Source organism: Micromys minutus (genome assembly GCF_963924665.1).
Source record: "Micromys minutus genome assembly, chromosome: 6".
In the NCBI taxonomy this organism is placed as follows: domain Eukaryota; kingdom Metazoa; phylum Chordata; class Mammalia; order Rodentia; family Muridae; genus Micromys; species Micromys minutus.
This window is the reverse complement of record NC_137975.1, coordinates 75,065,763-75,088,811: the sequence shown is the minus strand read 5'-3', so window position 1 is coordinate 75,088,811 and position 23,049 is coordinate 75,065,763. Positions and strand designations below refer to the sequence as shown.

The 23,049-nt window shown below is 44.0% G+C and overlaps 3 protein-coding genes across 11 annotated transcripts in view; 1 reads left to right on the top strand and 2 right to left on the bottom strand.

Moving 5' to 3' along the window:
• The first annotated feature begins 240 nt into the window (after positions 1–240).
• On the top strand, positions 241–8,819 carry GMNN (geminin DNA replication inhibitor). Of its 3 annotated transcripts, none has more exons than XM_080917927.1 (7): positions 241–345; positions 1,719–1,776; positions 3,601–3,678; positions 4,283–4,418; positions 7,518–7,600; positions 7,757–7,867; positions 8,599–8,819. In XM_080917927.1, the coding sequence occupies exons 2-7, from the start codon at positions 1,726–1,728 to the stop codon at positions 8,743–8,745; spliced, it is 606 nt and encodes a 201-aa protein (XP_080774053.1). In that variant the 5' UTR covers positions 241–345; positions 1,719–1,725; the 3' UTR covers positions 8,746–8,819. The 3 variants fall into 3 exon arrangements, with proteins under 3 accessions (XP_080774053.1, XP_080774054.1, XP_080774055.1); XM_080917928.1 differs by lacking the exon at positions 241–345 and adding an exon at positions 735–803; XM_080917929.1 differs by lacking the exon at positions 241–345 and adding an exon at positions 899–1,005.
• Positions 8,820–11,011: 2,192 nt separating this feature from the next.
• On the bottom strand, positions 11,012–16,560 carry ARMH2 (armadillo like helical domain containing 2; the record flags this gene model as incomplete). The annotated part of the gene is made up of 2 exons (XM_080918534.1): positions 11,012–11,442; positions 16,266–16,560. 2 exons carry the CDS (start codon positions 16,558–16,560, stop codon positions 11,012–11,014), a joined length of 726 nt encoding a protein of 241 aa, XP_080774660.1.
• A 4,531-nt stretch (positions 16,561–21,091) lies between these two features.
• Positions 21,092–23,049, bottom strand: part of RIPOR2 (RHO family interacting cell polarization regulator 2) — a gene marked incomplete at both ends in the record, with an annotated part of 209,797 nt that continues 207,839 nt past the window's right edge. For all 7 annotated transcript variants that reach the window (XM_080917675.1, XM_080917673.1, XM_080917677.1 and 4 more), the window contains one exon: positions 21,092–21,192. In XM_080917675.1, coding sequence (XP_080773801.1) covers positions 21,092–21,192 — 101 coding nt within the window. The remainder of the gene's footprint in view (positions 21,193–23,049) is intronic.

Below are 23,049 nucleotides of genomic sequence, written 5' to 3'. Positions count from 1 at the left end.
GGTCTCCTTTGTCCTCGCCGGCAGAATACACAAACTTTGAGCCGGAAGCAGAGGGTCAGAAGGCAAGGTCAGAGGGCACGCACCTGTAAGCCACGAGGTGCCCTAGTGATCTGTCCCAGAGACTACACGCATCCTTGCCGACTGCGCAGGCGCACGAAAGCCACGGGCGCGGTGGGCGGCGGCGAGAGGCGATTGGCTGAATGCCGAGGCTCCGCCTCTCATTGCGTCAGCGACCGGGGCGGCGGGTTAGTCTGCAGGGTCCGGTGGTTCCGGCGCCGTTGGGTCCCGTGTGGTGTCGGGGGCTTGTACGCCTCTCATGCTCGCTGGGGACGGAGCACTGTTGTCGTGAGTCCGTGGGCGCGGGGGGCCGGGGGACGGGCGCAACTCTGGCAGCGGTATCGCCCGGCTGACCCGAAGCCAGGCCTGCTTCTCAGCCACGGGGAGCCGGCCGGTGGAGGCGAGGACATGAAGGGACCCAAATCTGGGAACCTGAAGGGACCCGAGTCTCGGCCCTACAGCTAAGCAAAGCTGGGCGAGCTGAGACGAGGGCCTGCGCCATTGGCGGGGTCGGTTTTGGCGCGCTCTGGTGTTCGCTCCTCCTATTGGCTGGCGCGCGCCGCGCTGGGCGGGGCTGGCGCGCGCCGCGCTGGGCGGGGCTGGCGCGCCCGGGGTGGTTTGCAGCCGCGGAGTCGGGGATGGCGCGGCTGGGTGTAGATCACTCGGGCCAGCTCACCGACGGCAGCCAATGCTGCTCCCGGGACAAGGCCATTGAGCCCGGCGTCTGCCATCCCAACGGTGCCGCTGTAGGTGATAGAACTGTCTCTAGGCTCGAGACTCACTAATAATAACAGGATCTTGGGCCACTGCCTGCATTATCCAAGTCTGGGCTTTGGTAGTAGTTGCACCCAGGAGGTTGAGGCGGGAGTTCAAGATTAGCTTTGCCTACTTAGCCATTTCAAAAGAAAAGAAATACATCTGGGTTCCTGCGAATAGGTTTGCGATCAGGTTTGTATCAACGTAAAATAGAATAGGAAATAGCAGACCACACTGGCTGGGCTATAAGTATATTTGCATACATGTGTGAATGCTAACACACAATGTAAACTATTACATGTTAGTAAGAGGCGGAGGGTGCAGTTTAAGTACTCTTTCTCCTCAGACTCCTTTTCTCCTCAGACTCCTTTTAAATACAGCTTGGCCTTAAGTTTGTTATGTAGCTGACAATAACCTTGAGTTCTGTTTCTTCTGCTTCCCAGCTGCTGGTATTATGGACTTGTGCCACAGGGTCTGATTTTGCAGTATTAGGAACTGAGCTGAGCCTTTGTACATGCTACACTCACTGAACTACATCTTGGTTGGAGCCAAAGTATCTTGGGGCTTTTTGCTTTTTGAGACAGGAACTTGGCCATGTAGCCTAGGCTGATCTCTAATTTGATAGGTTCCTATGTCGACTAAGATCCAGGATTGCAGTTATGTGGATGATGAGCAGGATGCTATTCTTTAGGGTGGATCTGAATGTGCCTAAGTGTCTGTTTTGCTTTCCCTGGTGCCCTTTTCTTGGGTCTTTTAGAGCTCTGTAGTTTGTGCAGGGCACCGTGCCACTGTAACGCCTAGTGGTCCTACCATAAAGTTTCTTGTGGTATAAAGACTTTAAAAAAATAGTCCACATCCAGATGTAAATCCTATTTAAATCTTTTTTTCCCCTTGTGCTTTACCAGCTGAAAAATGAATCTCAGTATGAAGCAGAAACAGGAAGGAGCCCAAGAGACTGTGAAGGTATGTAATGGAACCACCTTTGTGCTTGAATTTGTTTTAATTAAGAGATGACATTTTGTTTCGTTGCCCAGGCTGGCCCTGAGCCCCTAGGGCTGAAATGATTTCCTCGGTTGCCAGAGTGAACTGAGTGTACTCTTGTATATATTTTTGGGAAGAGGGTTTGTAGAATATCGGATTGCTTTCTAAAAAGATTAGGATTTAAATACATGAGTGAAACTTGGAGTCTAGAAGTCTGCTATTCTAACACGATGTGTTAGAGAAAAGAATATAATAGTGTAACTCAGCGGGCTATCTTTTAGAAAGCATGCATCTATGAAGTGGAATGGATGTGTGCAAATGTGAGTTGACACAGTTTAGATGGCTTCTTTGACCATTTTCAACATCAGCATTTAGTTTTCTTCTGTTTGGAGACTTGATTAATCTGTAATCTACATTATATCTGAAATGTTATATTTGTTCTCGTGGTAGCTGGCATTTGTCCCTCAGTTAAACAGTGAGATAATAGTCAACAGTGGAAAGCTTACCGTGGGAAAGGTGAACTTTGTCGTGTGAAGTACAGTAACTTTCTCACGCTGCTGTGGTGTCGTGTTCTTGCTGACCTTGTTTGTGTATTTACCATTGTTTGCTGTCCCCATGGTGGCAGTATACCTAATGAACTTTCCAATCAGGAACTATACGGGGCTATTTACATATTATAAAGAAGGAAATCGTTTGTTTTTAAGAATAATAGCTTGGGCATTTTAGAGGGTTCCTTTGGAGGGGTTTGTTTTGAGGCAAGGTCTTACTAATAGCCTTGGCTATCCTGAAATTCATAGAAATTCTCCTACCTCTGCCTTCCGAGTGCTGGGATTAAAGGTGTGTGCCACCAATTATGGCTTGTTTTTATTGTTGTTGTTTATTTATTTATTTTGATACATGTTCTCAGTAAGCGGCCCTGGTTAGTGTGGCACTCAGTATGTAGACTTGAACTTGAGAGCTCCACCTGCCTCTTAGCCTACTAAGTGCTGGGAGGATTACAGGTTTGTGCTGCACTCTGGACCAGAGTGTTTCAGTTTGCCTAAACTACAGACACTTCTCCCCTAACCCTAACCACTCACCGATAACCCTTAACCCCAAGGATAGCATTGACAGCAGCTGAACCCTTCGTGTTGCCCATCAATGAAGAAAGTCTCCCCCTGCACACCTATAGGGCACTGTGATAGAAGCATTGATCAGCTGAGATTTCCTCTTCCCAGATACGTTCTGGTTTTTTTGTTGTATCGTTTGTTTGTTTGACAAAAATTAACCAGTGTTTTTCACAAATGCCCATTACTATTTGGGAAGTTTTGAGATTTTTTTTTTTATTAGAGAAAGTATTTTGTGGTTTAGCTAACCTTTTCTCCTATAAGTAGAGTGTTTGTAAATTCCTAATTTGGGAGATTTTTTTTTTTTTTTAGTCTTTTATTGTGAATTTGTCATATAATGTTTGGACTATATTAATGCCACTTCAGAAAGTATGTTACATGTGTGTTAAATAAGCTGACTGATTTCAGTAAGAATTATGTATCAGAGTGAGAAGTTATACATGTATATCTGGTTTGGATGGTAGGGTCCAATTCTTAAGGATTTCTTCAAACTTTATTATAATCTTGGTAGGTAAGTCTGCTGGTTGGTTAAGCCAATATCTTGTTTAGATACAGCATTGTAAGATTATGTATATAGCAGGCTAAGTCTTGTTCTTAGTGATTTTTTTTCTCTCAAATTATAGTAAGATCATGTCTAACTATGTAAAAACTCGGAAAGTAATACAGCAGTAACTAGATAATGAATCATCTTGACCTTTAGAATAGTCCTGTTCCAAGGAGAACTCTGAAGATGATCCAGCCTTCTGCAGCTGGATCTCTTGTTGGCAGAGAAAATGAGGTATGTGTACAGGACTAGGATTCGTGGGCAGGGGGTGGCCAATCAGCTTAGACATTTCCCAGACTTTCTTAGAAACGAATCTTTTCAAATCTTAGCTAAACTGTGGGTCAGTTCTAACAGAGTTGTAGCAAATAACATTCCTAAAATATCATATATTATGGTAAATTTTAAAATTACATGTATGGGCTGAAGCGGTAGCTCTGTGGGAGCATACTGCTCTCCAGAGCTTCTGAGTTCAGTTCCCAGTACCCATGTGGGCAGCTCACAACTGCCCTTAAAGGGATGGATGGGAAACCCTTTTCTGGCCAAGAATTGCCCGCAAATGTATAAACTCACATAGTTAACAATAAAATGTAAAAATCCACAGCTATTTTGTATGTGTACATACCCACGTGGATACCTATGTGTATGCATGGACTTTAAGGCACATAAGTGCCATTGCCCACAGCTGGAGTCGGGAGCTTCCTGGACTCTGCTTCTTTCACTGGGTGGGTCCCGTGGACCAAATGCAGGCTGTCAGTTTTGGCAGCAAGTACCCATTACCTTAGTTAAATAATGTAGCTTTCTGGTTCATTGAAACTAAGTAAATATGTTGTTATCACAGTTGCCAAAAGGCTTGTCCAGAAGGAAGCTTTGGGATGACCAATTAACATCTAAGACTTCAAGCTGTGGTCCAGAAGCTAATGAAAATAACAATGTTGGAGACCTCACCCAGGAAGCATTTGATCTTATGACTAAAGGTAAGCGAAAGGTGCATAGCCTTGTCTTGAAAGGTTGGATTGTGATAAAGGTATTATTTAGGGGGGTTATTGTTTGATAATTAAATTACTCTAAAATTTGGACACATGGGACCATTTGGTGAGACCCCAATGTGGGTGAAATATTAAAGAATAGGACAGTGACCGAATTGGCATCTCAGTAAATTGCATTGGGATCTTACAAGTCCCAGAAATGGGCTTTTCAGAAAATTGGTAAGGGAGATGGATTTGAATATGCCAAGAGAACAGGAAGTGATGGGATCAATGGGAACATCACAGGGATAAAGGTAAGTGAGAAATACACCTTTGTTCTCTTCTTCCCTCCCTCCCTCCTTTCCTTCCCTTTTCTGTTTTCCTTCTCTCTTCCCTTCTCCTTCCCTCTTCCCTCCTGCATGTGCCACCACTGCTAGGCAAAACACTTTTAATAAGTGGTAGTTTTTAATGGAGGAGCAGTAGAAATCAGAAGAGGAAACTGATGATGTTTTTAGAAACATGGTTGCATTATGGTTGGGCTTTTTTTTTTTTAATTGTGAAACACTGCAGCCCAGACTGTCCTAGAACTCGGTGTGTGGTCCCATTCTGGCCTTGAACATAGTCTTGCCTCAGCCTCTCCAGTGACATGAGCTGCCCCACCTGGCTCATTGGTAAGACTTTTTTTTTCCTCTGTATTGGTCAGAGGTCATAGAAATTTAAGCATAAGCTCTCTCAAGGTCATAGGAACAGGTAGGTTTGATTTGAGTTGCCCAGGATGTTGTAAGGAAGCTTAGAAGCAGAAAGTACTTGAAATGGGCAAAATTAGAAACGATTGGGCAACTGGATAGATAGATCCACAGCAGATTTTTTGTGGGACAATAGGACTTGTAATGTTTGTACCTGGGTAGGTTAAAATCAGTCAAGGGTTAGCTCCATACTCATAGCAATCATGTGGTCATACAGTCATTGATGATCATGTACTGTTCTAGTATTGAAAGTACCAGTATTGGGGCTGGAGAGGTGGCTCAGTGGTTAAGAGCACTGACTGCTCTTCCAGAGGTCCTGAGTTCAAATCCCAGCAACCACATGGTGGCTCACAACCATCTGTAATGGGATCTGATGCCCTCTTCTGGTGTGTCTGAGGACAGTGACAGTGTACTCACATATATGAAATAAATTCTTTTTAAGAGAGAGAGAGAACCAGCATATCTCTAACTTTAGAATTTCAGTGAGATATATCAGAATTAAAACTTGCAACAGTGAGTTTTGTTGATCTATTGGTAGTGTGTTGGTGTACTCTTGGAAAGAGAAATCCTGTGTATATTTTAGAATGGAGCGAATGAGTAATATGTGTTGGGAGGCAGGTTCATTATAGGGTGAGTGGGAAAACCAAGTGTGGAACGGAGAAGGGCAGGTTGCACTGGGATTGGGAGAGCTCGTGTCAGTGGATAGCCTGTCCGTGGTAAGCACTGCTCTGTACTCACGCTCTTGACACTACAGAATAATCCCCAGTTTCTTATATCAGAAACTTAGGTGAAATGCTAGATCTGTTTAAGAAACAAACTATTTGAAGAGATTCACATTGATTAAATGTGTGAAAACTTCTCCATCAAAATGAGCAAAGGTGTCACATACGTGTAATGCATGTTCTTCCAAGAGGAAGTCACCTCATACCTATTCTCAGCGGTTTTACGGAGTTCAAGGCCAGCCTGGGATACATGTCTCAAAGTACAGACAGACAGAATTGTTCTTAGTACATTACATGGGACATTGAATCTAATGATAATAAGAGAAAACTGAATTGGGAGAACTCATTTCAAAATCAGTTGCTGTGGTGAGTTACAGAAGATTTAGACAAGAATCTCAGTAGCGCTAAAATTGGCTGGGGAACAGATTAACAAACTCAAATTTTACTCCCTAGATTACCAAGGAAAACAATCTTTACAAGGTAGAAGTTTGGCATATGGCATTTTAATCCAAAGATTCAATCTAGTAACAGTGCCGTTGTGCAGCTAATTAAGCCGACCAAGTCCCTTTCCCCGTAGGGACTTTGGTGTGCAATAGTTGCAAACAGCAGCCTCCTTGGTAGTGTGTGTAGCCTATTGTCTATATGGGTTGCCTCAAGGGACCTTGGAAACAATTTTCTGGCAGTTGAATATTTCTTCCTTTCTTCCTTTTGTATTTTCTTCTCCCCCTCCCTCTGGCATCAAGAAGACAGAAATCAGACTCTTATGTTGGCTCCTGCAGAGATGAGGCTGCTCTTCTTGGAAGGCTAACAGTAGGCAGGTGTTTTATCAGCTCTCAGAGGGTGGCTCTGGAGTTTGTATCAGATTGGTAGTTTGCTAATGAAATAAACGCTTTGCTTGGGAATTGTAAATCTTAAAAAAAAAACAGTGCCGTGTATGTCCTGATGACTCACTGAGGCTACAGCGCTTATGTGCAATGTTCTTGCCACAGAGGTTGAGCTTGAAACAAATTCAAAATTAAGAACTGTATGCAGATTAACTCATCTAGACTTTCCAAACATATTTGGACTGAGTGTAGCTCAGTGGTAACAGAGTTCACATAAATATCATGCTATGGGAATATATTATGTTAAATAAAAATGCTTAAGCACCCCCAAAAAATCCTGTAAAATATTAAGTAATGTAGGTAATATTATCTGTACTTATTGCAGTTCATGGATTGAAAGCTTTGATATGTTGTGAAAAAATTAGGTTGAAATTTTTCAATAGAAATAAATTGCTGCCTGCTTGTTTCTCTTTCTGTCTATTTTTCTATGTCTGTCTGTCTGTCTGTCTGTCTGTCTATCAGTAAGTTTTTTTGTCTTGTTTGTTTGTTTTGAGAGTGTTTTTTGTGTAGTCCTGGCTGTGCTGGAACTCTAGGTCAGGCTGGCCTCAAACTCACAGAGCTCCATCTGCCCCTGCCTCCCAAGAGCTGGAATTGAAGGTGTGTGCCACCGCATCCAGCCAGGTTTTCCGTTTTGTTTTGTTTTATTGTTGTTTTTTTTAAACAAGACCTTGTTATGAGTCTAGGTATGCTCCGCCACAACCAGGCTTATAGCGCTGGTTTTTACAGTTATATAAAATGCTGTTTTGTTTTTCCCAGAAAACCCGTCTTCTCAGTATTGGAAAGAAGTGGCAGAACAGCGGAGGATAGCTCTCTATGAAGCTCTTACAGAGAATGAGAAGGTGAGCACGGTGTTAGACCCTCTAAGGTCCTCAGCGCAGTCAAGCTAGGTGGACCAGCTGCAGTGCTGGTCTACGGGAAGCTTGGCTGTGTGGGTACAGTGAGTCCTGACGATCAGCAGTTCTGTGGAATACTGAGATTTTATTCCTATTATACAGCTCCATAAAGAAATTGAACAGAAGGACAGTGAGATTGCCCGCCTGAAGAAGGAGAATAAAGACTTGGCAGAAGTAGCTGAACACGTGCAGTACATGGCAGAGGTGATCGAGGTAGGTTATCCTCGGCTTCAGTTTTTCTATAAGCGTGATGTCAGCTGTCATTTATAAATTAAATAGGCTTTGTGGTTTTATCTGACTTTAAATTTGGGAAGTAGCTAATATGTTTCTCAGAATCAGCCTGATTCTTGTAACTTTACCAGGCTTGGCTTGATTCACCTTTTCAGTTTGTTGTATGTGCTAACAAATCCATCTTACCAATGGGAATAAGGCTTTTCAAGTCAAAGCTTCTCACATTAAATTGCTTCCTTAATACTTTAGAATAGTTTGCTTGTTTCTAATCATTTTCAGTTATGTGTAAGTATGTGCAGAGTCTAGCCTGGAGCCTGAGTTACACACACCTGTTGTGGTTGCTGGGAAACCTTTGGTGCTCTGGTGGGACACGCCTGCTCCAACCCTGGGTTCTCTCTCCAGCCCTGCCGTGACAGTCTTTGAAGTACTGAACTAGCCCTCTCTGTGGCCTTAAATGTGTGGTTCCCAGCTAGTGATGGAATTAAGGACACAGTTCTGCGGGTTCCCAGAGAAGTGCTTTGGGAGGCGCTCAGTCGGTGCTTTAAAAGAACTCGCAGGTCACTGCCAGTTTTCTGAAATGTGATAGAGCACTGTGGAGACTTTGATGCACTGCACGTGCATAACATTGACAAGTTGCTACATCGGGGTAATGATTAGTAGTGGATTGCACTTTTGAGGTCTTGACAATACATTACTGCTTTATTCCTTGAAAGAGGCTGAGTAATGAACCTCTGGATAACTTTGAGTCACCGGATAGTCAAGAATTTGATTCTGAAGAAGAAACTGCTGGGTGTTCAGAAACTGGGACGTGTGCTGAAGAGACTGTGTCTTCCTCCACGGATGCCAAGCCGTGTACATGAGGTGTGAGGCGCGCTGCCACCGTTCCCTTTGGTTTAGCTTTTGGTAAATTAACTACATGAAGCAAGTGTTGGAATCCAGGTTGAATCCTGGGGCTGTTACTACATTAAAATACAGATCGTATATTTTTAATTTGTTTTATGTAAATAGCATTTTCATTTTCGTCAGTGTCAAATGTGAATTGTGTATATTAAATAAACTTAAATTTCCTATGTGTCTTGGAGAATTTAGAATTTTTTTTGATGTCATAGAAATGGGAAATGAATTTACTACTTTTTTTTTTAAGATTTATTTGTAAGTACACTGTAGCTGTCTTCAGACACCAGAAGAGGGCGTCAGATCTCATAGATGGTTGTGAGCCACCGTGTGGTTGCTGCGATTTGAACTCAGGACCCCTGGAAGAGCAGTTAGTGCTCTTAACCACTGAACCATCTCTCCAGCCCCGAATTTACCACTCTTGTCTAGGCTGAGATGGCTGAGTATCTGTTGATCTAACCTCTAGATCTCTGTTTGGTTTACAGGTTAACAGTGGTAGCTCAATCTGCTTGTAAACACTTTTTGGATACATCAGTAGTCTGGTAGAGTCAGGTTAGCAGCAGCAGTGGCATGATCCAGCAGACAAAGCCAGGCCTCAGCCTTGCTACTAGTCAGCAGGAGGGACCAGGGTCAACAGGGATGCCAGGAAGAATTCTTGGCTGGCTGTGCCTCTCTCAGCAAAGCAAAGTGAAGATGTGAGGCTAGTAAGTGTTGAATAGCTTTAAAGCAAGCCAAGTTCAGCCCCAGCTGTGGAGTCCTAATTCTACTACCCGATGGTTTGTATCTGCTCAGCCCAGGGAGCGGCATGATTAGAAGGTGGCCCTGTAGCTGTGTCACTGTGGGTGTGGGTTATTAGACCCTTGTCCTAGCTGCCTGGAAATAAGTCTTTCACTAGCAGCTTTCAGATGAAGATGGAGAACTCTCAGCTCCTCCTGCACCATGCCTGCCTGGATGCTGCCATGCTCCCACCTTGATGACAATGGACTGAACCTCTGAACCTGTAGGCCAGCCCCAATTAAATGTCCTTTGTAAGACTTGCTTTGGTCATGATGCCTGCTCACAGCAGTAAAACCCTAACTAAGACACTAAAAACCCTCTAAACATCATGTGTCCTCTGGGTTTGTCTTGGTACATGTGTCTGTCTCAGCTGACATTCTGTTCATCAGCCCAAGTCTTCAGAAGTGGCAAAAAAAAAAAAAGTTTCGGCACACCACTAGAAAAGTTTTTGGTGCATTTCTCTCTATGGAGTCCCAACAAATGGCTCTCAACTATGCAATGTAAGTTGGACTAATACATGTGTGTCATCAGTGAAGAATCTTTCATCGTGTTCCTTTCATGTTTTTGCTTTAGCAGAACATCTTTTCTCTTGTGTCTGCCTTAGCTTTTCACCTGTGTCCACTTCAGGAAAACACTCCCTTCATGGGTTTTCCCCAGCAAAACACCATCCAACACAACTGACTTTGCAAAGAACCCTTATGTTTCCACTTCGAAGGCCCTTTGAAAGCATATTTAAAAAATCCATACCCCTCCCATCCATGCAGGTTCCAGGAATCAGCTCCTAAATATAGTTCTAGTGCTCAGATCCATGAATTGCTTCTGGGAAAAAAACTGAACTTAAGAAGGAATAGCAAGGGAAAACAAGCCTTGAAAACTGGCTGTCCAGTTTGACATTCAAGACTTAGCATGGCTGCAAGACTTCACCTTGTGTTTTAGCTCCTTCAACTTGAGAGGCGCCTATTAGAGCTCAAGTAGAGCATGGTGCCTTACAGGCCATTCTGTAGAGAAAACTCTAGCCAGAGGTTCCCTGAACAGAACCAGAAGAGCTTTTTGAAGTCTCTGATTAAATATGTGAATTGAACATAGCTATCTATTGGTTCTGCCCCCTAACACCCTAAGAAATTTGGAAGTCAGTCCTATGCCAAGAAAGCTAGATAGAGTCCACTCATGGAGAGGTGACAAGATAAGGGCAGGACACTGTCACTAGTCAGTTTCATCTTAGAAATACCTTTGATATGCTTGTGTGAAATATATGGTATTCATTATACTTGCTGACTTTTGCTATTTTGTGGGCTCTTCTTTTTCCCACAATTTACCCTCCCCCACCCCCGTTTTAGTGTTAACTGCAAAAGACAACACTGTAGAATGGACTTTATTCTTTATTTCAGGTTTCTGGGGTAATGCAGTAGCCCGAGGATAGTTGGATCATGTAACTGGACTAAAAATAAAATAAAATTAGTTCCTGTGAAAACCTATTAGGAAATATAAGACCTCGGCAAAATTTTCAGACCACCCAGCCCAGTTCTCCATAGCCAAGATCTGCAGGTGGTATTTTAGAGTTCTGTAGGATCTCAGCTCCTTTATGATCTCTAAGTTGTTACAGGTCATGGCTGAGAGGGCATAGCAGGTCCAAAATTGGAAGAGGCGTTGGCTGTTTAGTTCCCTCTTGTTGTTGGATTGGAAGGGATTCTCCAAGAAACCAATGAAAATGGAGACAAAGTCCAGCTGTTTGGCGGTCTTCTGGCTGTCAGGGTTTAAATAGCACCAACATGCCACACTCTGGAGCAGCAAGATCTTCGCCCTGAACGACATCACCTTTTCATTCTTCAGCAGGAAAGCAATGTCTTGCATGTACTTGCTGGCGAACTTCGCAGCACTTGCACCTCCTGTAAGACAAGCATTTGTGTGTCTGAAGTGTGTGCTCAATAGAGCTGGTAACAGCTTAGAGGCCCTGTGCATTCTTGTTCTCTCTCTCTGTGTACATGGGGATACCTATGTATTTGTATGTGCATACTTGAGGTTAGGGCACAACCTCAGACATCATACACCTTTAAATTATTATTTTTAAATATAAGATTTATTTATTTTTATGTATGTGAGTACACTGTCGCTGTCTTCAGATACAGCAGAAGAGGGCATTGGATCCCATTACAGATGGTTGTGAGCCACCATGTGGTTGCTGGGAATTGAAATTAGGACCTCTGCAAGAACAGTCAGTGCTCTTAGCTGCTGAGCCATCTCTTCAGCTCCGCCTCCCACTTTTACATTATTATTATTATTATTATTATTATTATTATTATTATTTTGATTTTCTGAGACAGGGTTTCTTTGGCTATCTTGGAACTCACTTTGTAGACTAAGCTGGCTTCCGACTCAAAGATCCACCTGCTACTGCCTCCTTAGTGCTGAAATTAAAGGGTGCATCATCGCACCGGGCTCTATATATACCTTTAAATTTTTTGCAGTCAGGTTTCTCTCTGGCCTGGAATTCTACAAATAGACTAGCCTCGCTGGCTGGCGACCCACCTGCCTTCACCTCTCCAGTGCAAAGACTACATCTGGCTTTTTATGTGGTTCTAGTTCTCAAACTCATGTTCACATGTCTACAAAGTAAACACTTTACTGAATGAACGCTTTCTCCAGCCTCCATTTTCTCTTGTTTTGGGGATTGAATTCAAGGCCTCACCACAGCCTCTGACCCAGGTTCATGTTTTGGAAACCATGGGTGACATTTTACACGTGTTTAATTTTCCCATATTGCTGTGGACGCTGGGAACTTGAGGAGTTGTGGGAAAGTTACTGCCGCCAGAGGCTCTCTCCTCCCTTGGTTCTGTTATGTGGACTGAGGCGGGTGTATATCCAGGTTGTATAATCTGGCTGTGTTTGCTCGGCAAAATTCTGTCTTTGTACTGGAGGAAAGTCTGTGGACCTGAGACCATCAGAGCACAGGGGAGAGGCAAAGGCTGAGCAAAGACATCTCAGCTGCCTTGTGGTAGAAAAGTAAGAGTCACTAGTGGCTGAGGTGTTCTTGTGCATTTCTTACTCCCAACTATTTCCCAGACCCAAGACCAATGTTTCCATATAGGATTTTTCTTCCCTTGGCCATCAATCCAGCCTCGCCCAAGATTCTGTGCTGTGTGGTTTTGTTGTTGTTGTTAGCTCTGACTATCCTGGAACTCACTCTGTAGACCAGGCTGGCCTCCAGAGATCTGTCTTCTTTGCCACTAGAGGGCAAGGTACGCAGTACCCTACCCGGCAGACTCTGCTATATCATCCCAAGATCTTTCTAGTTCAATATCAGATTCCAACAAGGCAATAACCAAAAGTGCATGGGATAGAGTACTCTAGAGTCCATCTTAGTGATGAGAGCTCTGTTCTCAGATTTCTCTAACTTGTGTTACCCTGATCCCATAAGGCCAAAAGTATTCCATTTAATATTAAAGCTTTCATGGGGGGGGGGGCTGGAGAGATGGCTCAGCGGTTAAGAGCACTGACTGCTCTTCTCAGAGGTTCTGAGTTCAACTCTCAGCAACCACATGGTGGCTCACAACCATCTGTAATGGAATCTGATGCCCTCTTCTGGTGTGTCTGAAGACAGCTACAGTGTACTCACATGCATTAAATAAATGAATAAATCTTAAAACAAAAACAAAAAGCTTTCCTAGGAGCCCTTGCTTCCTACCAGCATAGCTAAGACTAATAGCAAGCAAAGCATTCTGGTCTTCTTCCCTCAGACAGCAATAGTCATCCAGGGAGGTGAGCCTTCTTCACGTGATGCTCAGCAGAATCCTTCTCAGGGCTGGGGAGGATTTCCAAAGTTCCCGACTCTAGTTTTGACCGTTCAATGAATAAGGATAAGGAGCTGTACATTTCCCCTCATGGATATCATTCTTTGGAGATTTGGTTCCTCAATCTACACTTAATTCATTTTCCCACTGAAAATTAAAACACCCAGACCTTCTAGCCAGAAAGTTTCCTTGTAGAAGAAGGGTCTCACATAGTCTAGGCGGACCTCTAAATCTATGTTTGTTGGAGATTGGTTCTAATGCTTTGATTCTGTTGGGAATCTGGGTGTCCAAAGACTAAAGGTCCTTGTCTCCAGTTAGTTTTTGATTGATCAATAAAGATACCATTGGCCAATGGCTGGACAGAGGGAGATGGGGACCCTTAAAGGGCACAGGGGGGAGGATAAAGAATTAATTCACTATGACTTGGGGAGAAGGATGGGATGTAGGAACTTCAGGAAAGAAAGCCAACCAGCCATGTGAGAATTCGGTTGGGTGGACACTGGCCACTTCCTGATTGGGCCTAGGAGAGGAGAGGATGGTTTAGTAGTGCCCAGCCTTTGATGTAGCCAAGGCATTTTAAAATTAACTAATTTAAAAATGTGTGTGTATGTGTGTGTGTGTGTGTGTGTGTGTTCCATCCTAAGCGTTCCTGGACCTGTGGCTGTGTAGCACAAACTCACTGCTACATATGTTGTCCAGGATGACCTGAAACTGGATCTTTCCACCTCTATCTGGGATTACAGCCAAGGTCTCATGCATGCTAAGTAAGTACTCTGACCACTGAGCTCCTAGCCCCAGAGCCCTGCTGGCTCTTCATGCTGGCTCAAGTAGCAGGGAAGGGTTTGTAAGCTCTGTAAACTCTCAAGGCAGGAAAGTGGCCAGACCCTTGACTGAGGAGCTTCCACAGCCAGGTCCCACACTCCCAGACGTCCCTAAAGGCCCTGATGGTCATTTTCTAATGGGTGCAACTGTCACTTCCAGCCCCAAGGTGAGAGAGTGCCCAGACCCCAACCTCTTATAAGGGAAAACAAACAAACAAACAAACAAACAAACCAAAAAAAAAAAAAAAAACCCCACTAATCTTTGAGTAGGAAAATCCACCAATCCTTGAGCTCCCCCAAGCTTAGGACTTGAAATCCTACCAATCCTTATCCTGGAAAACTCTGTCCTCTGAGAAGTCCTGTATAAGCCCTGCCTATTGCTTGGTTTCTTGCTGTCTTCTCCCAGGAGCAGAGGACGCCATTCTTGGGTTCTGTTCTCCCAATACCGCTTTCATTTGCTCCCTGGTGTGAGTCATCTGAAGAAGCCAGGAAACAAAGAAGTGGATCCCAACCTAGGCTTCTGAGTTTAGCTGGGAATATCCTCCTCAGTGAAACAGCTGCTACACTGTTGTAGTGTTCCAGTTTAGTCAGGGATATCCTTAGGGCTGCAGTGCCCCTCCTAAGGAGGCTTCCTTTTAGAGCTGCATGATTCCTGGGCTCTCCTGTCTCAGGATGCCTTTCTACTGGGACATTGCCCCACCTCAGAGCTATGTGGTTCTTGGGCTACTGTGTGTCAGGATATCTTTCCACCCTACCAGGATGCCAATAATTATTTTATTAAAAGATGATCATAAGGATTTAATAGAAGTTTAAATATTAAAATTCATTAAAGACAAATAAATGGGTTGGGCTCAGTAATTATAGAACAGTGTGATCTTGCCTTTTATTGGTACACTTATTAGCTTTCTTAGCAACTGTTTGTTTTGTTTTTTGGGACAAGGTTTCTCTGTTAAGCTCTGGTTGTCCTGAAACTTGAATGTAGACCAGGCTGGCCTTGAGCTCTTGGAGATTCATCTGTTTCTACCTCCTGCCTGTGTGCTGGAATTTGGTGTTACCATGGCCAGTTCTTTATAACTATTTCAGGACTGTGTGGGTAGAAGTCCACCATGACAGGCTAGCATCTGGGATTGGAGCAATATGGGGGAACTCATTGTTAGCAGGACTTCTCTGACCTTGTCTGTGGAAGTCTACATAAGCTGAAGAATGTCACATAACCTCAGTTTACAAGATCAATTTCCTTTCACCTGACACACCCGTTTTGCCAGCCCCTGAGATTCCTCAAATGCTTCCCTGTGCTAATGAGGCATTCCAGGGACCCTAAACCCCAAGCCTTTGCCCATCCTGGATGTTTCTACCCCGACCCTCCAAAACTTTATAAGCGTTGAATAACCCTAGGTAAAGTCGATCTGCCCACTGACACCTGGTCCCAGTATGTCCCAGTACCTTTTACTGTAGGTACTCACAGGGCTTCCAAACACCTGTTCAACATCTCTGCTCCCTTTGCCTTGTGGATTGTATTGGGGGGTGGGGAGATCAAAGACGCTTTTTCTATGTGATGCTTTGTCTTATTTGAGCAAAGGATTTGAGACAAGAGTCTTTTTTTTTGTAGCCGTGGCTGGTCTGGAATCATTGTGTAGATCAGGTTATCCACAGACCTGCAGAAACTTTCCAACTTCAGCCTCCCAAGCTGGGAAGTCCAGATGTATACTACCCGTCCTGGCTTTGTGAATATATGTGTTCCACCATGTCTGACTATGTGATTACAGATGTATGAAATATACTCTACAAATTATAAAAGCAAACTGTTCGGCACTTATATACTTTATCAAAATTCTATCGCAAAGCTAGGCATCGTAGTGAGACCTTTAGGCTCAGCCTGTGGGAAGCAGAGGCAGGCAGATCTCTGAGTTCAAGGCCGGTGTAGTCTACAGCAGGAGCTGCAGGACAGCCAGGGCCTACACAGAGAAACAACAACAAAATTACAGCTTAATAATAGTGATGATGGTGATAAACAATGATAATGACCCCACTCAACTCCGTGCGCTGACTGGCAGAAGGTTCTGAAGCATCTGCATGGGTAGCGCGGTGGCGAGGCAGTACCTGTGAAAGACAGGAATCCGATTTTCTGGGCAGCTTCAGCTCTCTTATCGAGGGATAGTCTTGTATTATTCAACACGGTGCCAAGTTCCAGAAATTTCTCTTTGTGAAAAAGGTAGTCAGTTGTGGAGGTTGGATGCTGTTGTTTCTCAGGTGGTATATCAAAAAACCACCCCTTCACATTGTTATCCCAGAAACGTTTGAGACTCTTAGACAGATTGTTGAAGAACTGACACATCTGACTGCAAATCCTGCAAATCCGTCCACAATAAAACCAGCAACCCGACTTTTGGGCCATTGGTGCCTGGAGTTCAGTCAGTAGCACTAGGGCACACTGCCCCACAGGGAGATAGAACAGAATTTAGGGCACTGCCTGGCAACATGGTAGAACTCAGGAGAACACAGGAGCCAGGAGCAATAATTGCCAACGTTCCTAGCCTGACATTCCAGGCCCTTCAGGACTAGAACAAAGCAAGTTGAGCTTCTCTGGGGCCACAAACTCTCAAGTTCGGGTGTTTTCCTCAACACATAGCTCGCCCCTGTCTCGTCTTGTGCTGGGCGTACTGGGGACTCTTTTCTCCTTGGACTATCCATGAGCTTCTGAGTGGCTTTCTCTGGAACTTGCTTAGGCTATTGCAAGGCTGTGGTGCCTGTTTTGTTTACATCGTAGATGTACACTGTCACGATGACAGAGCTGCAGCCATCAAGAGAACCATCTGCCCCCTCCATTGTATCTACCCACGTGTCCGTGCCCAAGTCTTCTTTCCTCCTGTGCCAATGGGAGTCCTGTTGGTACACCATGTAGCTAGCATCTCCCAATCCCCTAAAAGATGCTGCCCGTGACTATGTATTTCCGTTACATGAATTTGTAAAAGGATATAGAGCATAGAAAATTCAAAACATCCACCATGATATTTTTCAAAGCCTTTGTATTTCTTGCCTCTGGAATATATATATTTTTAACATTTATTTTTATTTTATGTGTGTGGGTGATTTTCCTGTGTATATGTCTGTATACCAGTTGTATTCCTGATGTCCACAAAGGGCAGAAGAAAGCAGGAGATAGTCATGAGCTACCTTGTGGATGCTGGAAATAGAATTCAGGTCCTCTGAAAGAACTGCAGTGCTCTGAACTCTTGAGCTATCTCTCCAGCCCCCTGGAATATTCTTTCTAGGGATAATCTACATGCTTTCTCTGTTCGATTTTCAACCACACTTTTTTGTAGGCCTTTCCCGGTCTTTAAACTTATGACCTTTGACCTTGTCTCTCCCTACCCAACCTCCCTTCCCCCGACCCCACTTTGGAGCTTGAGTTCAAACTCAGAGCTTCAAGTTTTCGATCACTGGGTCATAGCCTTGTGGTGGTTTGAATATACTTGGCCCATGGGAAGTGGCACTATCAGGAGGTGTGGCCTCATTGGAGGAAGTATGTCACTGTGTCGGTAGGCTTTGAAGTCTCCTAGAGGTCAGACTCTGCCTAGTGTAGAGAGACCCTTCTCCTGGCTGCCTGCAAAAGAGAGTCTTCTGGATGCCTTCAGGTAAAGATGTAGAAATCTCATCTCCTTCTAGAGCACCATGTCTGTGTGGATGCTGCCATGCTTCCTCTCATGGCTATAATGGACCAAACCTCTGAAACTGTAAGCCAGCCCCAACTAAATGTCTTTCTTCATAAGAGTTGCCTTGGTCATGGTGCTTTTCACCACAATAAAACCCTAAGACGGTCCCCATTTTCAACCTGCTGTTTTACAGTCATTGGCTTTTCCTTCTTGGTTTTATTATCTTTTCTTTGCCAGACAACGTGTCCTGCGAGGGCAGCTATTGCTGTTTCTTGTCCTCACTGCTGCACATCTGGTGCCCAGGTTCTGGTACCAGTCATAGCAGTCACGTAGCAAGTGCTGTTGAATAAGTGAGAAGTTAGAGGATTTGTTTCTGTTTGTTTGTTTATATTGGATATTCTTTATTTACATTTCAAATGTTATCCCCTTTCCCGGTTTCCCCTTCATAAACCCTCTATCCCATACCCCCTCCCCCTGCTTCTATGAGAGTGCTCCCCCACCCACCCATCTCTTCCTGCCTCCTCACCCTGACATTCCCCTACACTGGGGCATCGAGCCTTGGCAGGACCAAGGGGCTCTCCTCCCATTGATGCCCAACAAGGCCATCCTCTGGTACATATGAAGATGGAGCCATGGGTCCGTCCATGTGTGCTCTCTGGATGGTGGTTTAGTCCCTGGGAGCTCTGGTTGGTTGGTATTGTTCTTTTGGGGTTGGAAACCCCTTCAGCTCTTTCAATCCTTTCTCTAACTCTTCCATTGAGGACTGAATTCTCAGTTCAATGGTTGGCTGTGAGCATCTGCCTCTGTATTTGTTGCTCTGGCAGAGCCTCTCAGGAGGCAGCTATATCAGGCTCCTGTCAGCATGTACTTCTTGGCATCAGCAATATTGTCTGGTATATAGGCTGGATCCCGAGGTGGGGCAGTTTCTAGATGGCCTTTCCTTCAATCTCTGCCCAAAACTTTGCCTCTACATTTTATCCTGTGAATATTTTTGTTTCTCCTTCTAAGAAGGACTGAAGCATCTGTACATTGGCCATCCTTCTTCTTGAGCTTCATTTGGTCTGTGAGTTGTATTTTGGGTATTCTGACCTTTGGGGCTACTATCCACTTATCACTGAGTGCATACCACGTGTGGTTTTTTGTGATTGGGTTACTTCACTCAGGATGGTATTTTCTAGTTCTATCCATTTGCCTATGAATTTTATAAAGACATTGTTTTTGATAGCTGAGTAGTGCTCCATTGTGTAAATATACCACATATTCTGTATCCATTCCTCTGTTGAAGGACATCTGTAAAGGAGGAAGGAGACAATGGATACCATAGAGTTGTCCTCTGACCTCCACAGGTGCCCCATGGCATGTACCCCCCTCACTACCACATAACGCACACACACACGAACAGATAACAATGACAAAAAATATCAAATTCTACACTAGGCTAGTAATTAAAAATAATTTTTATTTTGACTTACACGATTGAAAGAGAGATGAATACAAATACCACAAACCTAAAAGCAAAATACAGAGGCGATTACCAAAGATGTAAAATTAATTATCCATGCAATATTCAAAAATGTTTCAAATCCACAAATAAACCAAACGAAGGCCCTGTAATAGCTGTGACTTCATTTTCTACAAAAGAGACATTTCAACCATTAAACAAAGACTATAGCCTATACATACTGTAACTGTACAACATACCTTTAAAATGAGGGATATATGCATATATATTATATTTACAAATATACAAATTTGTACAGTGGAACTTCACAGTTGAGAGAATGAGCTTCCAGAAGCCTGGCAAACCATTTTTACTTTAAAATGAAAGGAATCCTTTTAAGTTCTTGCTGAAATGTAAGTATTGAAACTAATATCTAATTGGTATTTTATACAGACACACCCAGAATATGGTTCAAATCGCACTCACATGTCCTGTTGTGATGTCTTGGCACACCTACCCCTTGCACACTTAGTAAGAGACTGAATCTTTATCCTGGTGCTGAGCTGCTGTGGAAACTATGAGACAGTCTCTACCTCTCTAGGCCTCCTGGTCAATTTTATAGAAATAGAAACCACTTTCAGTACCCCAATATTCTATCCAGTTAGGATTCATTTAAAGTCCAGGGTCCCCACCTGAAAGAGCAATACTTCTTTCTGAATCTACAACTTTGGGGTATGTATTTGTCTTAGCAATAAAAAAAAAAAACCCTCCAATGAACCAGTTACATATGTAGAACCAGGGACAGCTTGTTCCCGGTGCCTCTAACTCCAGCTCTAGAGGCAGAGGCGGAGGAAGTCTTTCAAGTTCAAGGTCTAGCTGACCAGGGAATTGAGTTCCAGACCAGTCAGGACTGCAATAGGGAGGCTCTGTTTCAAGACAAAACAAAAATCAAACAACAACAACAACAACAAACCAAGAGTGTGATAAAGATGGCTCCGGTTAATGAGCAAAAGTTTAAGCTTTGAGGTTTTATTTGCTTTTCATATTATAGGTACACTCCTAAGGAAGCAGTATTCTTCCGTTTACCTCTTAAAAACCACATGGAGAGACGATATGGAAATTCTCAGGATGGAAATGGAGACCAATAGTAGGAACTATAAAAAAACAAATATAAAAGTTAGGTTCTGCCTCCCACACCCTCATGTAGCCCAGGTTGCCCTGAGAACTCCCTAGGTAGCTGAAGATGACCTTGAACTTCGGATTCCACTTCTTTAGGCGGCAGTACCCAGCCACGCTGTGCTGGGGAGGAACCCAAGTTTCGTGCACGCTAGACAAGTGCTCTCCAAGGGAGCCACATCCTCAGCTCCAAAACGTACTGTCTCATAATTGATCATTTTGCCGGGTTCTGTAAGAAAACTTTCCTTTTCGGTCTGCTCTTTTTCTGTGCTTTGTCTTTAAAATAAAATTTTGTACCTAAGGGGGTCACTCAACCCCGAGAACACAGCAGAAAGGGGGCAAGGCATAGGACGCCTGTCCAATAGCACGAAAAGCTCAGGCTTACAGGTGATGTCCAAACAGGCGTAAAGATGGCTATTTCCAAATTCTACGGTAAGGTGATACGAACTTTGAAGTGCTGTCAGTCACAACTCCAGTGAATTATGCACAGCCCCGTTCTGTGGGCTAAGACAGAGTAAACAGTTCAGAGCGACTGGACTTCGAGATCTCTATATTGGCGGCAGCCTCTTTCTGCTGTCCGGCCACATCGCAGCACCCGCTTGAGGAGAAGGGCCGAGAATCATGGGGAATGCAGTCTGGCACTGCTAACTTGACATTTAAAAGGCTGTGGCAACTTCGGCTCCATGACGACCTCCCACTTTAACACAGTCTCGAGGGAATTTGTCCAATTGTTCGTACGCCAGTCGCCCGTCTTCTCCTGGATAGGGAACATTAGACATGAATACATCACATATGCATCACACAGAACAATATGGTGGCGCATGCTACGGAAACTTTTTTCCCCCCACAGTTCCTGGAGATTGAACCCACGCCCTCAGGTATATTAGACCCAACACTTTCCCCTCTGAGCTATTCCTTCAGCCTTGTGTTGCTGTCTTAGCTAGTTACTATGTTTAGGGAAAGTGATTTTTCTATTATCCTTAATTAGAGTATGGGTTCCTAGGCAATGCTTAGAGCAACCAAGAACCTTCGAGTTAACATTAGAGACCAGATGAAAGTCCAGGCACAAAACAAAGTGCAAGCCTGGGCCAACTGCTACCGATTGCACATGGCAGATTCATTTTTGTTTTGTTAAGGACTTCTTCCTTGACCTCAGTGTATTGACTGTATGTAACTTGAATACATCCTATATTGGTTTAGTTACGTTACATCATACACACACATCATTTACACATTATATCATTATGTACATCTACATGACCAATGGTAAAAGTTAGGTTTTCAAGCAAGCTTCTGCTAACCCTTAGTCTTTACCCCTAAACACAGTGTTCCTCCAGGCAATGGATTATTCAGCCTTGTTAATAGCCACCTCTTTTGTTTACTTACTTCCTGTGCATGTGTGCACGTGTACCACTGCATGCATGTGGAGGGTAGGGACAACATGCTGCTGTCAGGTCTTCCACACTGAGGCAAGGTCCCCTTGTTTCTGCCGCTACGCTGCATACTCCACACTAGCTGCCTGAGCTTCTGGGTGAGTCTCTTGCCTCCATCGCCCACCTCCCCATAGGGATGCTGTTGTTACGGATGCCCATGCTCCTCCTTCTGGGAATGGGTTCTGAGGACTGAACTCGTGTTGTGTGCAGCTGTCATCTAACCCGCTGAGCCTCTGGCTCCCATAGCAACATCTGATACAGCTAGCATATTTTGGAAATAGATTTTTTTACTATGTTAAAAACTGATTAAAATGTAGGCATGTGAGGGCCGAGAGTGAACCAGGGATAGTGTCCACATTACAGAGTGAAGCAAAGACTGTCTCGGCGACATTGAAAGACTGTTATAAGAAAATAAATAAGGGGGCTGGAGAGATGGCTCAGCGGTTAGGAGCCCCGCTGCTCTTCCAGAGGTCCTGAGTTCAAATCCCAGCAACCACATGGTGGCTCACAACCATCTGTAATGAGATCTGGAGCCCTCTTCTGGTGTGTCTGAAGACAGCTGCAGTGTACTCATATACATTAAATAAAATAAGTCTTAAAAAAAAAAGAAAATAAATAAAAGCTAGGTGCAGACCTGTAATCCCACCTACACAAGAACCTGAGGCAGGAGGATCACTACCAGTTCAAGCAAAACCTGGACAACTCCGTGAAGCCCTGTCTAGGAATGAAATGTTTCCAACGGGGGTTTGTCAGGCTCAGTTGCAGTGTGCTTGCCTAGCAAGCAGGAGACCTTGGGTTCAATCCCTAGTTCTTTTTAAATTGAATGTAGTCCCGGCTGTCCTGGAACTCTATACATCAAGCTGGACTTGAACTCAGAGACCCCCTGTCTCTGGGATCACAGGCACGCACTGCCATGCCCAGCCCTAGGACCGCATTTTAGAACAACAAATACCCACTGTTCTCTTAGGTCAACGGGGAGAGTGATACATAGAGACAGACGGGATGCAGCTCTCTTAGACGAAGTGCCGTTTAGCCCACTTTCAATGTCGCCGAGGCAGTCTTTGGCTCACTCTGTAATATGGACACCTGGTTCACCCTTAGCCCTCACATGCCTACATTTTAATCAGTTTTTTCAATACTAACAAAATATCTTTGTAAAATATGCTAGCTGTATCAGATGT